This window comes from Bos javanicus, chromosome 10, assembly GCF_032452875.1.
Source record: "Bos javanicus breed banteng chromosome 10, ARS-OSU_banteng_1.0, whole genome shotgun sequence".
Lineage (NCBI taxonomy): Eukaryota > Metazoa > Chordata > Mammalia > Artiodactyla > Bovidae > Bos > Bos javanicus.
The window spans coordinates 15,531,000-15,546,635 of NC_083877.1; the positions used below are offsets into that span (position 1 = coordinate 15,531,000).

The following is a 15,636-nucleotide window of genomic DNA, read 5'->3' on the forward strand; positions in this document are numbered from 1 at the left end:
GGCTACCTACTGACTGACTGATTCGGTGCCCCTGAGATCTGCCTGGGTACCAAAAGCTGAATGCAGACAGCTTTACTCAGGGACCACTCAGGGCAGCCTTCAGGATCAGATGTAAGGAGAGAAGGCTCTGGCAGAGAGCACGTGAGCTGTGCAAACAGGTGATGCAGGGCCTGTCAGCCCATGGCCATCAGAGCTGGAGGAGGGGAGTTGGCCAGCAATAAGCAGTGGGGTTCAGCTCAGCTTTGAGGGTCACCCCTGTGTGGGAATCCTAGCTTAGCTTTCAGCTAGGTGACCTTGGGCAAGTTGCTTAACATTTCTGGGCACTCATTTCCTCATGCCTAACTCCCAGGGTTTTGTGAGAGTTAAAGAAGCTACTTTGTAACCCTAGCAAATCCTAGGGCCATGTGTGGATCAATCTCTGCTCAGAGTCTCATTTAAAGAAACATAGTCCAACAGCCTAAAAATAATTGAAAAGGGTATTCCAGTTCATATTGCGTCCCTCATAGGATGCAAAAGGGGATCCCATTCTTAACTTAGAGCCATATTCCCCAAATCCTTTTCCTTAATTCTCTAATTTCCCCCAGGATACAGTGTCAGTGAAGTTCTCCCAAGTACACTCTCTGAGGCCTTTTTCCTCTCTCTTTCTCTGCCTCATCCCTCACCCTCCATACCACTGCCATTTCTGTGTCATAAAAAAAATCAGACAACCTGGAGATAGACATTCAGACAAGAAGTGGGTGGGGAAGAGGTTACGGCAGGACACACACTCTGAAATAACTCTTGCCCCATCACACTGGTGAACTATAAGGCACGTGTAGCAGGGGCCTGCCTGAAACGGGTTGATTTCCTCCTTATTCAGTTGAGGAACTTAAAGGAGGGTGAGGTTTGGCCTGCCTCAGGTGCCTCTGATCATCTAACCATTGTTAGCCGATGGGCAGTGACTGGGAAAACCCTTCCTGTTTCCTCCACACACCAAAAATCTCATGTTAAACAACCTGGGGAATGGAGACGCAGCCTCTGTCTCCCATTTCTCCTCTCTTCCCTCCCACCTTTGCAGCCAGTAGGCATGGAAACTACCCCTCACCCCGACTCCCCTTGCTCCATCTTTTGTGGACTACATCTCCACTGCAGGATGTCTTTCAAGTCATGTACTGAGCACCTACTGTCTGCCAGACTTGTGAGCTGCTGGAGATTCAGAGACAAGGCAGTCCTGAGTTGCTCATAAACAGACAGAAGCAGACTGCAGTTCTTTGTGATGGTGCCTATAATAGAGGGAAGCGCAGAATACAGTGAGCTCACAGAGGAGGAGTGCTTGATCCGTTGAAGGAAGACTTCCTGGAGGAGGTGTCATCTCAGCTGTATGATAATAACTAGTATCGGGTATGGGGCATTCACTATGATGATAATCTCCACACTAAGTACTCTGTTAAGCACATTGGCTCATTTAGTCTGCACAGCAATACTAATGAGGAACCTCTCATGACAGCTGCACTCTCAAGCTTTCCAGCTGATTTTATATCCACGTGTCTGAAAATAAAGTTGCTGAAGCAGTGAAAGAAAGAAAGAAAGGAAATGCGGAAACCGAGGCCCAGAGAAGTTCATTGACTTTCCGAAGGCCTCTGAGCTCAAAAGCGGCAGAGCTGTGATTCAAACACAGGCCTGTGTGGTTCCAGAGATGGTGCTTTCAGCCTCAGGGCGCCTGGCACAGGTGTCTAAGGTGCACACTGAACAAGCCTGTGCCGCATCTGGGAACAGCACCGATCGCATCCCAGGCAGATTAACATGGGCGAGTGTGCCCTGAGATTCAGACCTCTCCGCCGATTCCTGGAGCGCAGGAAAGAGCCGCCTCTTGATCCAAACCTGTCCGGGTCAGCTCCCCCTAGAGATGGGGTGGGAGTACAGACATATGGCCCACGAACTGCCAGGGCTGCTGCCCACCAGGCTTTGGTGGTTCAGGTGGATGGTTACATCTTAACTTTAGATGTTTTTACTTGAGGAAGGGACACCTTTCTCTAAGTTGCACTCAGATGTCGTGTGGACCAGCGTGGCCCCACCCACCCTGCTCTGGGACCCTCCCACCACCATTCAGTGTTGGGAGGATGCAGCCACAGAGCAGTATGGCCCAGCTGGATGCAGGGATCCAAAAACATCAGTGGACCCTCTAGGACCTTCTGGCTGTTCTTTCAGGTCATCCCAGGGCCATCAAACTAATGCCCTTCTCTCTTCTCTTTCTCTCTCTCTCTCCTTGGCAGACGGGCAGGATCGAACCCAACTACCCCAAGGTCTGCGGTCACCAGGGCAATGTGCTGGACATCAAGTGGAACCCCTTCATCGACAACATCATTGCCTCGTGCTCAGAGGACACGTCGGTGAGCAGGAGGGGTGTTCCCCGGGGAGGGTGGGCGCACGGGGACGCCTCCCTGCTTCCTCCCTAAATTCACCCCTTCTCCCTTCGTTGCCCCTCTCCTGCCCTCTTGGTCATCCCTTCAGCTAGCCCCGGGACAGGGAGTGAGGAAGAGGACAGGCAGCCAGTCCATGAACTGTATGGCAGGTCTGCTGCCTTTCCTGTGATTTCGTTCGGGGCTGTTGACTTTGTAGGTGAGAACAGAACAAAAAGATTAAATCTGTGATTTGGCACTCATCTGTGATCGCAAAAGGAGAAGGATCAGAAGAGGAACATGGGCAAGGAAGAAGGGGAAAGGGGGAGAAATGGATGAGCCATGAGCAAAAGAGACCCTGTTCTCGCAGGCTGGGTAGTTTTTTCCTCTGTGAGCCATGGTTTTAGGGATGGACACAAGGCTGAGGTTTGTCATGACTTGTCCAGGGACCCACAGTGATGGCCCAGAATTTGAACACCACGCATCCTACCACTTAATGAGGAGAAAGAAGAAACAGGGGAAGGAAAGTGAGGAAGAGGGAACAGGGAGACAGAGGGAAGGAGAAGAGAGATGAGAAGAGGCATGAGATGAGGGAAGAAAGAAGGCAGGTAATTTGGAAAGGGGAGATAAAGAATCCAGGGAGAACAACATGTGAAGCTGCTTTCTGATCGCCCTTTCCCCAGGCTCTGCTGACTTGCACACGTGGAAGCAGAGTCAGGTGTTGGCAGCCGTGTCTGTGTTTCTAGAGAAGGGCCCCAGGCCTTTCCTCAATTGCCCTTCAGCAATGTCAACACACCAGCCTGGGAGCAAGATGGGATTTCAGAGCCTCAGCTGAGCTAGTGAGGAGGGCTGCTCCAGCCCCTGGTGTTCCCAGATGAGGGAAGATCAGACCACAAGCATCTCTAGTGCTCACTGGCATAGTCTGGGGGCAGGTCATAGACTCCCAGGATATTGGAACTAGAAGAAACTTTGGTGCTCATGTCTCCTGTCTTTCCAGACTGGCCTGAGAGCTCCTGAGAACAGAGCTCGTGGCCTTTTGGTTCTGAATCCCAAGCATCCAGCACAGAGCCTAGTACCTAGTAGATGCTTAGTAGGTATTTGATGGGATGGTTGGTTGGATGGATGGATGAATGGATGGACAAACAGATGGCTAGATGAATGGATCTTTGGATTGATGACTACACTAATGGACAGATCACTGGATGGATGAATAATGGATAGATAGATGAATGGAAGGAAGGAAAGAGGGCAGGATGAAGGTGACTAGGTAGCTGAATTGAATAGAAAGATAAATGAGTACATGAGAATGAATATAGTCCATCTAATGAATTATCCAAAGAAAAAGATTCACAGTAAATAGTCCCCACTGGTTAATAAATTAGGGGGTAGGGAGGAGGTCAGCTGGCACAGTTGTCTAGTAAAAGGGAGTGTTGCGGAGAGAGCTAATAGAGTAGAATGGGCTTGACCAACTCCTAAAAGTCAAAGCCCTGAGTCAACTCAAGAGGATTCCTGAGAGCAGCAACATCAAGGGCAGGGCACAGCATAAGAAAGGAAGGTAAGAAGTTGTGATGGGCACAGTCCATCAGGTTTGGCTACTTTCTGCAGCAAAATGGAGACGGTGACTGGGCAGGAAGGGAGGCTGTGAACGGAGGCCAGGAGCAGAGAGGGAAGGCTTGGGACGCCAGGGTGAGCAGCTGAACTTTGAAGTGAGACTTGTGCTTCTCAAGCCATCTGAACAGGAGCCCCTACACCTGTGCGGCGTGGAGACACTGCACGCTCTGGAGTCAGGGAAGGGGCTGGATGGGTCACAGTAGCTTTGTGGAAGACGTGGAACCCCAGCCAGCTGGGCTGGTGCTGGAATGTGGCTCAGCAGAGAGGAAGGGAGTGCCCAGGAGCGGAGTGTGCTCATGTACGTGTTGAGGGTATAAAGAGAAAGAACATGGGGCTTGGGAGCACAGGGAGAGAGGGGTTGGCCTGGGGCTGCTCACCAGAGAGAAGGGGATTAAGTCTCCAGAACAGAGAGGAACTAAGCTCTCGCTCTGGCTGCCAGTCCAGCCAGCCCGGAGCCCGTGCCGTGACCCGTATGTCTCTGCCCCTCCCCAGCCTCAGGGCCAGAGGTCTTGGCATTGGAGTCAATATCCCCCCTGCCCCTGCCATGGCTGGAAACAAGCCCCTCCTGGAGAAGGGCACACCGAGGGCCCAGGATCACACAGGGGCTTACGTCCCAGACGGACCTGGAACCCAGGTCTCCTGACTCCCAGCCGGCACCCTGAGCAGCTACTCACAGCCCTGGCTTTAGGTGAGGAAACTGAGGCTCAGAGCCTGGAGGGGCTGACAGTTCAGATCCATCTGACACTCAGTCTCTCCGACTCAGCGAGCTCCCTATGCCAAGCCCATGCAGGGTGCTGAGGGCACACGGAGCAGGGCATCCTTGCCCGGGTCCTAGGAGGGGAGCTGGAAAGGCAGAGGACCAGCCGCCCCCAGGGTGGGGAGAGGAGGCTGGTCAGTGCTGCCAGCACCACTCTGATTGACCTTCCCATCTCTGCCATTGCCCCCTCCAGGGTCAGGCACCCTTCAACCCACGCCAGATCACATAACCATCTTACTGCGCCTCAGACACCACACCCAGAACCAAGGTTAAGAGGTCAGTCAGCACACGTACTGTATGCCAGACACTGTGCTAAATGCCAGAGCTGGGGAGGGAACCAGCTCCCGAAGGGACCCAGAGAGATCCTGGCAGGCCCTGCACACCCACTCCCCACCCTCTGCTTGTGTCACAACGTTCAGAGCACACTGAGGGAGTCCAGCCAGCCTCCACCCCGCTCCCAGCTCTTTTCCCATATCCCCATCCCTTGAAAACTCTCCAGTGAAGTCCACCCCCCAGGTCCCTTCCTCCCCCCAGTCTCTTCTCCCTTAGGGCATGAGGAGGTCTTCCAGAGTCTAAGCCCCTCCTTTCAGGGATGCAAGCGCATACCAAGCCCTTTCCCAAGGGGCTCCCGTCCTGAGGGAAGGCTGGGGGCTGTAACTCTCCCTGGCATCTGGCAGAATCCAGTTCTTTCCGCCGCTGGGTGATGTCACCTATTGTGAAGGGCTGTGCTTTTTATAGCTTCTGCCGCAGCTAGGGAGGGCGGCTGGCAGGCGGCAGGGAAGGGCGCTATGGCTTCCCAAGCCTCATGCTCCCAGCCCTTCTCCAGCAGCCACAGAGAGAGGTTTCTGACATCTCAAGGAAGGGAGAGAGCGATCCCAGGAGAGTGGGAGGAGAGGGAGGGAGACGGGCCCCTCTCCTGGGCTTAGTATCTTTCCTTTCCCTTCTATTCCACTGCTCCTCCATCCAGCAGCGTCCTCACCCAACCCCCCAAGGAGAGGTGATGCTTCCCACCCCTCCAGGAGCTGGGGGTGGGCTGGGGCAGGATGTCAGCCCTGCTGGAAGCAGCCGGAAGCCACCCACCCCCCTGCCCTCCTACACACACATATAAACTTGGGAACCAATACCTCCTGGAGCTGGAAGGGAGCAACGCACTCCTTTTAGAGATGGAAGCACATAGCCCTGAGAGGCCTTACCAATGTGCCTGGCAGCTGCAGAGACTCCACCAGTGTGGAGCGGTGGCTCAGTCATTAGGCTTGGGACGCCAAGGGCCTAGGTTCAGATCCTGGCTCTGCCACTTCCCAGATCTGTGATCTTACCAGCTTCTTTAACCTCTCTGGGCCCTGGTTCCCCTGGTATAAAATGGTTTATCATGAGAGCAAAATGAATCTAGTGTTTCTTGGTTACTAAGAACTTCATAACCATTAATGTGGGCCAAGGCGTTTAGATATCCTGTCCCAGTGAGGGCAGGCTGGAGGGCTGGGACAGAGAGAGACCCAGACTCTTTTTTTTTTCTTTTTTTTTCAAAATTCTTTCCATTATGCACATCACTCTGTGCTTCTTGAGGCCCCAGTACGCCTTTCATCATTGGTTTCCCAAAAGGACTAAGCTGAATGCTAAGCCGTAACATCTAAGAAAGAAATCCCCACCAGGCCCCCCCTCCAATTCAGGACTGAAGGGGTGTTTTGCCATCGATCCAGCTCACCACTGGCCAAAGCGAGAACTAGCATGCTTCCCCACGGGTGACTCATTGCTGAAGCTGCTGATGGTCGGAAGGTTTCTGGGCTTCTCAGGTTCTTCTGTTGGTTCATACATTTAACAAGCGTGTCTTAGGTGTCTATGATGCGCCAGGCATTGTTCCCTGTCCTAGAAATAGGGCAGTGGATTTAAAGACCCCACCCTTGAATGGAGGAGCTGACCATCAGTGGGAGGCCTGGAAGGCTGTCTGTGCCCCAGATGGGGTAATTTTTAGATTCTTGGGGCCAAGGAGTAACACCTCTTTCTTGGAATAGATGAGCAGAAGGACGGACCACACCCTCTCTAGCTTGTCAGATTCCATCCAGGGAAGAAGGAAGGGATGAGCAGGGGTGGTGGTTCAGAGGAGAGAAACAGGGCATTTTCCCTGGTTCAAATCCAGAGTTTGAATCCCAGCTTCTCCCTTCCTAGCTGTGCAACCTGGGCAAGTTTCCTAACCTCTCTGTGGCTCATTTCCTCACCTATGTAAGGAGAGTCATTAATAATACAATGATGATGATAAGTAACACATATCCCTTCCTGTGTCCAACCTCACGTGTACCATTTCATTTCATCTGCTGGCAGCCCCTTCATAAGATTCTCAACAGTAGACGCTCAGTCGCCCTCTCTCCTGAATCCTCGAGTGGCCTTTCTCTCTGCCTTCTCTTTGGAGTGATCCATTTCCCACGTTAGGAACCAGTTACGTGGTCAGAAGATAGCAACGTTAAACTCGGAGGCTCTGCCTCTTGTTTAGGCTAGTGGCAATGCACTCCATTTCTAGTAGCAAACTGAATAGTTGGGAAGAAATAAGGAGGTGGGTGTTCTAAGACCTTCTGGGCAAGACCTTCATGCTTTTTTTCTTCTCACTGCAGAAAAGACAAGAGAAAAGAGTTGCTCTGACCTCAGCTCTAGGCAGTGTACCTGTGGATTTGCTGGATGGAAATCCTGGGCTCGTGGCTATGTAATGTAGTACAGCTTAATTGGATACTATCGGAAGGCAGAGACTGTACCTCATACTTGCCCATTCCTCCCCACACTACTCCAAAAAGCATTGTTTTTAAGTAAATACTAAGGAGTTGGAATCCATATCTTTTCCCAGCTACTTAGGACCACTATGAATTTCAGCTCCTCCTCTGAGCTCCTATACCACAGATGTAGGCAGTAAGTACTATTTGCTGTAGCTATGTGACAGCAGTTCCCCTAACCAGGGCTTTCTGTCACTTAGTAACAGTGTTCTCAGAGGGGCTGAGTAGGCCCTGGGCCTAAGTCACTAGCACTTAGTCACTAAGTGTATCAGAAAGCAGAGAAATCCAGCCGGACACCTTCATAATCACATAATAATTTTAAAAAGGAAATGTATTTGCATTGCGTAAAATGGAGACAGACTTCATACCACATTCATTGACTATGCAGGGGGCCACAAAGCACATATGAAAAATAGAAATCACATCTAAAATGTGACCTGTCTAAAATTTGTATATAATCCTTAATTAATATTAAGTAAGCATTATTATGGAGAAGGAAATGGCAACCCACTCCAGTATTCTTGTCTGGGAAATCCCACGGACAGAGGAGCCTGGTGGGCTACAGTTCAGGGGGTCGAAAAGAGTTGGACACGACTTAGTCACTAAACAACAAAGCATTGTTAAGTATTACTAATGTATTAGTCATCTGCTTGGTAGGGTATATAGTTTATTTCGTCTTTGTAACAACGATAACGGTAGGTGTAATTATTCTTACAGTTGAGAAGACTGACATTCAGAGAGGTTGAACATTGGCTGAAGTCTCGCAGCCGATAAGGTCAGAGCCTGGGTTGGAATGGAGCTGGTGGGCCACAGAGCTCTGGCATTCTCAGCCACGTGCTCCCTCCCCTATGCACCAGGACACTTGGTTTTGCAGCTTTATGAACTGTGCCTCTCACCCGCCTTGCCTTAGCTGTGTCTGCCGTCGACCCCGCCAGACTGTGAGCTACTGGCTAAGGACTGGCCCCAGTGTCCAACACGTGACCCAGGGAGTGACTAGGTATATTTCGTTGGCTTGATTGTAACTGACTTTAACTAAACGGGGCTCTGACTCAGGGATTTATGAAAGGGACAGTCCCAGACACAGCTGGCTTAGCTGGAGAAAGCGCTTTTGCCACTTCTCCCCTCCCCTTCCTTCCAGAAATCCGATTTGGCGGACTCTACTGGGCTTCCTGTTGAAGTAATCTCTTCCAGAGCAACCTCTGAGCAGATCTACCTACCGCGCCCATCCACTCTTTGTTCCCAGCAAATCCCTTGAATGTTTAGGGATTGGAATTCCTTTCCAGCTACTTGGGCCCTCTGTGAACTCCAGCTCCTCCTCTGAGCTCCCGTTGCGTGTGCTGCCAGCTGTTAGCTGTTGTGGTGGATCAAACAGAAGTAGTCTCTTTTCCCCAGTGATAACATTCAGTGGTGTCGAAAGCAGAGAAGTCTGGAAGATTAACGAATACTGTCTCAATATGCAGCAAGGCTTCCCTTGTGGCTCAGCTGGTAAAGAATCCGCCTGTAATGCCTGGACTGGGAAGATCCCCTGGAGAAGGGAAAGGCTACCCACTCCAGTATTCTGGCCTGGAGAATTCCATGGACTATATAGTCCATGGAGTCACAAAGAGTCAGACATGACTGAGTGACTTTCATTTTACTTTATGCAGCAGAAGAAACTGGACCCCAGGAAGCGAAGTGGCTGGAATCAAATGGGGTTTTAAGGCAAGACTCCCCTTTCCTTCCCTGTGGGGCATTTTCCACCTGAGACCCAATTCTAGCAGTTATTGGTGAAAACAATTCTTGGCTTCCCCCGCTGCAGCCCTTCGTTCCTCTGGACTTGGAGCCAGTCCAGCGGCTGTGCCTGGGCATAGACACCACCTGCCGCCCCCTCCCCTTTTAGCCCCTTCATTACCAGGCAGAGCTGTCATGCCAACAAACCAACCTGTGTGGGCAGCTAGAAAGCCTCACACTCACAAGGACCCTGATGTTCACATTCATTCAATAGTAACCTCTGAAAGGCATGTATCTCTAGATTTATCATCCGGATGAGGAGCCTGAGGCTCAGAGAGGTTAACTGGCTTGTCTAAGGTCATCTAGTTGGGCCCTCGGAGAAGGCAATGGCACCCCACTCCAGTACTCTTGCCTGGAAAATCCCATGGATGGAGGAGCCTGGTAGGCTGCAGTCCATGGTGTCACTAAGAGTCAGACATGACTGAGCGACTTCACTTTCACTTTTCACTTTCATGCATTGGAGGAGGAAATGGCAACCCACTCCAGTGTTCTTGCCTGGAGAATCCCAGGGATGGCGGGGCCTGGTGGGCTGCTGTCTATGGGGTCGCACAGAGTTGGACACGACCGAAGTGACTTAGCAGCAGCAGCAGCAGCAGTTGGGCCCTGGGATTACAGCCTGAATGGACCCACTCTTCACAGCTTCCCTGGTGTCTCTACTTTACCCTGCCTGTGGTGCGACCCAGGGATGCCTCAGTTAGCTGGATCCTCAGGAATCAGGCTGTTCTGGAAAAAGCGTTTCTTCTGAGACAGGGCTCCTCGGGTCCAGCCTCTGGCTTCCTCTGTCACCTGCTGGCCTGCTCCACACCAGCCAGGCTGACCCACCCCTAATTTTCCACCCACTGTGCCTGCACCCACTCACAGGAGTCGTTTTTCTGTCTCCTCATCTTTCCCCACATTCCCAACCTGTCTTTTCAAATGTGGGTCAACATCTCCTCTTCTAACCCTGCACCTTGTGGATCTTCCCACCTCATCACCCTCCAGACTGGATTCAGGCTCCCCCATCCCTGTGCTTCCATGGGCTGTCTGCCCTGTGACCCCACTGTGTGCCAATCAAGAGCAGGCATGGGGTGACTTCAGCATCCATCCCATTGGTACCCAGGGCCTGGCTCATAAGAGGTGTATATGGAATGAGTGAGGCTCAACTTTCTGTTTCAAAGATTTTTCTTACAGGCCAGATTTTCTCTCCTGTCTCAGTCAGTGTGTATGCACTGAATGCCGTGGGCTCGTGTGTGTATGTGCTTCTCTGCTGTCCTCAAGATACAGTATGAGGTGTCCGTAGACAAGACCTTTTGCCCCCATACACCTCCACGTTGGCCTATCTTCCTGCCCCTTAAAGTTTCATCCCCTTGACTCTGAAAGCATCTCAAGCTTCCTGTCAAGTGCAAACAAGGGTAGTCTATCAACATGGAAAAAGATGCTCAGTGTTGCTAAGAATCAAAGACCTGCAGATCCAACAGCAGGGAGATGGCATTCTTGAAAGTGAAAGTTGCTCGGTCGTGTCCGACTCTTTGTGAGGCCATGGACTATATATAGTCCATGGAATTCTCCAGGCAAGAATACCAGAGTGGGTAGCCATTCCCTTCTCCAGGGGATCTTCCCAATCCACGGATCGAACCCAGGTCTCCCACATTGCAGGCAGATTCTTCACCAGCTGAGCTGCCAGGGAAGCCCTTCTTGATCCAAGAACAAAAACCTGTGGGCTTTTTAATATTTTTTTCTCGATACTGCGTGGGGGCTACCCTCTGGTTACAGCGCACCGTGGGCTTCTCATGGCAGTGGCTTCTCTTGTGGTGGCGCGTGGACTCTAGGGTGCACAGGCTCCATAGTTGTGGTGGGCAGATTCAGTTGCCCTGTGGCATGTGGCATTCCCAGACTAGGGATTGAACCCGTATCCCTTCCATTGGCAGGCAGATTCTTTACCACTGGACCACCAGAGAAGTCCCCAAAACCTGTTTTTGAAGGTACAGTTTTGGAGATATAGGTAAAGAAACACAGACTCTGCTGGTGAAACCTGGGACAGCTTTGAAGGACAATTTTGCAGTGACTAAAAAAGTGAAACACTGCTAGGCATGGGTCTTACAGGAATACTCCTGGCCCTGCCCAAACTTGTATGTCAGGCCTCATCATCACAGAATGAATTGCAACAGTGAGAAAAGTGGGCAGAGCCCAGGTGTCCATTCACAGAAGTTGATTAAATCCATCATGGCATGGCCACAAAGCAGCTGTCCTTCTGGCCACTTAAAAAGCTAAGGCAGGGCCATGTGAGGGTGTGGAAAGATGCCCACCAGCTCCTGTTACATGAGAGAAGCAAGTCGCTGAAGTGTATGGATCATAGCATCCCTTTGGATAAAAAAGAAAGAAAGTGGAAGGTATTGAATGTGTGGGGGTTGTGTGTGTAACACAAGCGTTTTTTAGTCTCCGCTCTTCAACAGTCACCTTCCTCTGGGACACTGGAGGACAAGAAGAATGTGTCTTTTTTTTTTTTTTGGCTCTGCCAGGTCTTAGTTGCAGCACCCGAACTCCTGGTTGCTGCATGTGGTATCTAGTTCCTTGACCAGGGATTGAACCCTGCACTGGGAGCACAGTCTTAGCCACTGATGACTACTGAATCATCTACCTTGGTCCCCACTCCACCCTCTCTGCCACTTCTATGTGAGACCTCATCTCATAAGGCCTTTGCACAGGGCGGTCAGGGAAAGACCGTGGAGCACCCTGGGTCCCCTTTCTGTCACCTCCCTCCCCCCAGCTGCCACCAGCATGCTGGGCTGTGTGGAGTGTTGGGCTTTCCTAGAGAGCTGGGACAACCACAGGAGATTATAACGTTGAGGATGGAAAAACATCAAACTGTCCCCTAATTATAAACTTGTTCTCAAATATGTTTTTTGAAGCCGAGAATGGTGCTCCCAAGACTAACCATAAATCCCTGGCTAGACCTGGAGCCTCCCGTGATCTATATGTTCAGAGCTGGGTCTTCAGGGGAACACATGTGTGGGAAATACTCATTTCTATACTCTGAGGATAAAGTGCCAAGAAAGGAAACCACATCAAGGGAATTCCCTTAGGGACACCCCCAGTTGCCAGCCTTGCTCCCCTGTCTTTGGGATTGCCTTTGGCTTTCTTTAGCATACTTCCCTTATTTGTTCTGAGCCATCATGATTATCTTTGAATGGTTAATATTGCATATTGCTATGACATATTAAATTACTAATGGTGGTCACTTAGAGTGTTTCTGAATTTTCTACATTGCAGTGAACATCCTCATGCATGGAGATTTTTGCTTATATTGAAATTTAAGAGCAAAATTACTAGGTTGAAGAATATAATACAAATGTCTTTATAGTTCCTACTAAAGGCGAAACCAGAGAAGGCAATGGCACCCTACTCCAGTGCTCTTGCCTGGAAAATCCCATGGATGGAGGAGCCTGGTGTGCTGCAGTCCATGGGGTCGCTAAGAGTTGGACATGACTGAGCAGCTTCACTTTCACTTTTCACTTTCATGCATTGGAGAAGGAAATGGCAACCCACTCCAGTGTTCTTGCCTGGAGAATCCCAGGGATGGCGGAGCCTGGTGGGCTGCTGTCTGTGGGGTCGCACAGAGTCAGATACGACTAACGTGACTTAGCAGCAGCAGCAAAGGGGGAACAATCTGGTAAAGATTGCCAAATTGTTTCCAAAACAGAGTTGCTCTGATTTGTAATACTACCAACACCAATTGAATCCATAAGCTCCAGTATAATCTTGTCAACACTGTTTCTTTCAGTTGGCTGTTTTATTAATAGAAGATTATAAATGGTATCTCAAAGCTGTTTTCCCTGTTTTTCTCCTTTCTAGGAAGTGTGGAGTTCAGATTTTCAAAACATTTGTTATAAAGGTGTCCTAAGCTGTAATCACATGTGCTTTTTCCTCTCCACTCAGTTAGATCATAATAAATAGTATTAATGATGATGATGATGATAATTATAACAAGAACTATAATCCCATAGGTCTTTAGAGCATTTTATACTTTACAAGTTTTTACAATCAGTAGCTTATTTTATTCTGCCAGTAGACAAAGCAAGGTAAAAACTGCACCCCCCACCCCATTTACAGTTGAAACTGTGCAAAGTATGTTTGGCTTGAGAAACAGAAGCCTACCAACATTAACATAATAATCAAGGGGTAATTCAAAGATCGAACTTCCCTGGTAGCACAATGGTAAAGAATCTACCTGCCAATGCAGGAGACGCGGGTTCATTCCTTGGGTCAGAAAGATCCCCTGGAGAACGAGATGGTGACCCACTGTAGTATTCTTCCTGGGAAATCTCATGGACAGAGGAGCCTGGCAGACTACAGTCCATGGGGTCCCAAAAGAGTCAGACATGATTTAGCAACTGAGCATGCACGCACGCAATTCAAAGATGACAGAGAAATTGCTCAGTTTCTCTCTCTGGGGTCACATGGTCACTCCTCTCTCTGAATTCCACCTTCCTCTTTTCTTCCCACTTGTTTATCAGCATCCGCAAGACAACCTCCAGGCTCGACATGCTTTCAGCTCAGGGTCCAGCACCTCAGCCTTCTCTGCCCTTAGTTCATCATCTTCAGGAGGCCTCCCAGCCTCCCAGATGGGTTTCCCTCTGCTCAAGTATCCATTCTGGGTGGGGGACAGAGTGAAGGACAGGCCATGTGGTACAAACAGGCACTGAGGCTGAAGGCATTCATAGACGGGCGTGGGAAGGGAAGCAGAGATAGGCTTTGAACACAGCACTTGTTAAAATTTGCTCAATGTGTGGTCCTCTGGGCCTGGCTAGACTGAAACAATAACAAACATGCCAGCGATAATAGTTGCCAAGATCTGCAGAGATTTCTTAGAGAAGATCCTTCCAAAGGCACAGAGAAGAGTGTCTCTTTTCTCTCTAACCACCCCTTGCAACCTCCCCCCACCCCCCAGCCTCAGCCAGGCTCTGCCCACTGCCCTGGCCAGGAGGTGTCTTACTAGGTAGATCTGGTGTCCAAGGAAGGGGCAGCAGGGGCTTCTCCTGGCCCTGCCCCCACCAGCCTTGGCCCTCCTTCCGCTCTGCAGGTGCGGATCTGGGAGATCCCCGAGGGTGGGCTGAAGCGGAACATGACGGAGGCGCTCCTGGAGTTGCATGGGCACAGCCGGCGTGTGGGACTGGTCGAGTGGCATCCCACCACCAACAACATCCTCTTCAGTGCTGGCTACGATTACAAGGTGGGCAGCCAGTGGGCACGGTGGCCAGAGCCAGCTCAGCAGGGAGGAAGAGGGAGAGAGAAGGGCATCTTTAGGGGGCTGTAGGGAGCACTGTTACTTTCCCAAGCCTGTTAGCCAACATCACATCCATTCATTCACTCATTCATTTGCTCATTTGACATGCACACAGCTGAGCATTTTCTGTGTGCCCATCATTTCTGCAGTCCACAGAAGCTGGAGGCATCTTTACTGCCTTCTCCAGCCCTGATATACCAGAGAAGCATGCCCTCTCCATACCTGAAACTAACACAACACTGGAACTCAACTATTCTCTAGTAAAAATTTTAAAAAAGAAAAAAAAATGCCCACTCTATGCCCACACTCTCTACCTGACCATCTCTTCTTAACCAAGAAGTAGTCTCTACCCTCCTAGTAGGAAAAAGAAGAACCCAAAGCTGCTGGCGGGGAGAATGGAGCCCCAACCCCTACCCCAGGTATGCCCTCAAAATAGATATGGAACCCAGCCAGAAACACTCATCCTTTTTGCTAGAAGTAGAAACTGAGCCCCGGCCGGGGCTGGGATCTGCCCAAGGACAGTGGTGGAGTTGTGTGACAGGGACACATCCACCTTTGATGTAGAACCCACTGACACGGTCCTGCATCCCCGCGCACGCGACCTTGCACAGGGCATCTCTCCCAGCAGGGCTGAGCCTGCCTCCTGCGTGTCTGCCCTCCCAGGTCCTCATCTGGAACCTGGACGTGGGTGAGCCGGTGAAGATGATAGACTGCCACTCAGATGTGATCCTCTGCATGTCCTTCAACACTGACGGCAGCCTGCTCACCACCACGTGCAAGGACAAGAAGCTGCGTGTGATCGAGCCACGCTCTGGCCGCGTCCTGCAGGTGAGGCCCCGCATCTTTCTTGAGGGGTAGGAAAGGTATTGGGACCTTGGGCTCTGCCGTCAGCCAGCCCTGGAAGGAAAGACTGTGCTGGCTCCCGTCTTCCATGTACCTGCCCTGCACCTCTGGGGACCAGCCTTGCACCTCTGGGGACCAGCCCATTTGTTCTGGGCCCTTCTCTGCTCGTAGGAGCTCTGCCTTGTTCTGGCTGCAGAGGGACCTCGGTAGCCTCTCTTATCCCCACAGACTCTACCCCTCTCCCCAGATGGGATTCTT

General features: G+C 50.8%; 1 protein-coding gene across 6 annotated transcripts in view; it reads left to right on the forward strand.

Annotated features, from left to right (window-relative positions):
- Positions 1-15,636, forward strand: part of CORO2B (coronin 2B) — a 149,211-nt gene that overhangs the window by 119,790 nt on the left and 13,785 nt on the right. For all 6 annotated transcript variants that reach the window (XM_061430188.1, XM_061430186.1, XM_061430189.1 and 3 more), the window contains 3 exons: positions 2,253-2,369; positions 14,332-14,481; positions 15,199-15,363. In XM_061430188.1, the coding sequence (XP_061286172.1) occupies positions 2,253-2,369; positions 14,332-14,481; positions 15,199-15,363 (432 nt within the window). The remainder of the gene's footprint in view (positions 1-2,252; positions 2,370-14,331; positions 14,482-15,198; positions 15,364-15,636) is intronic.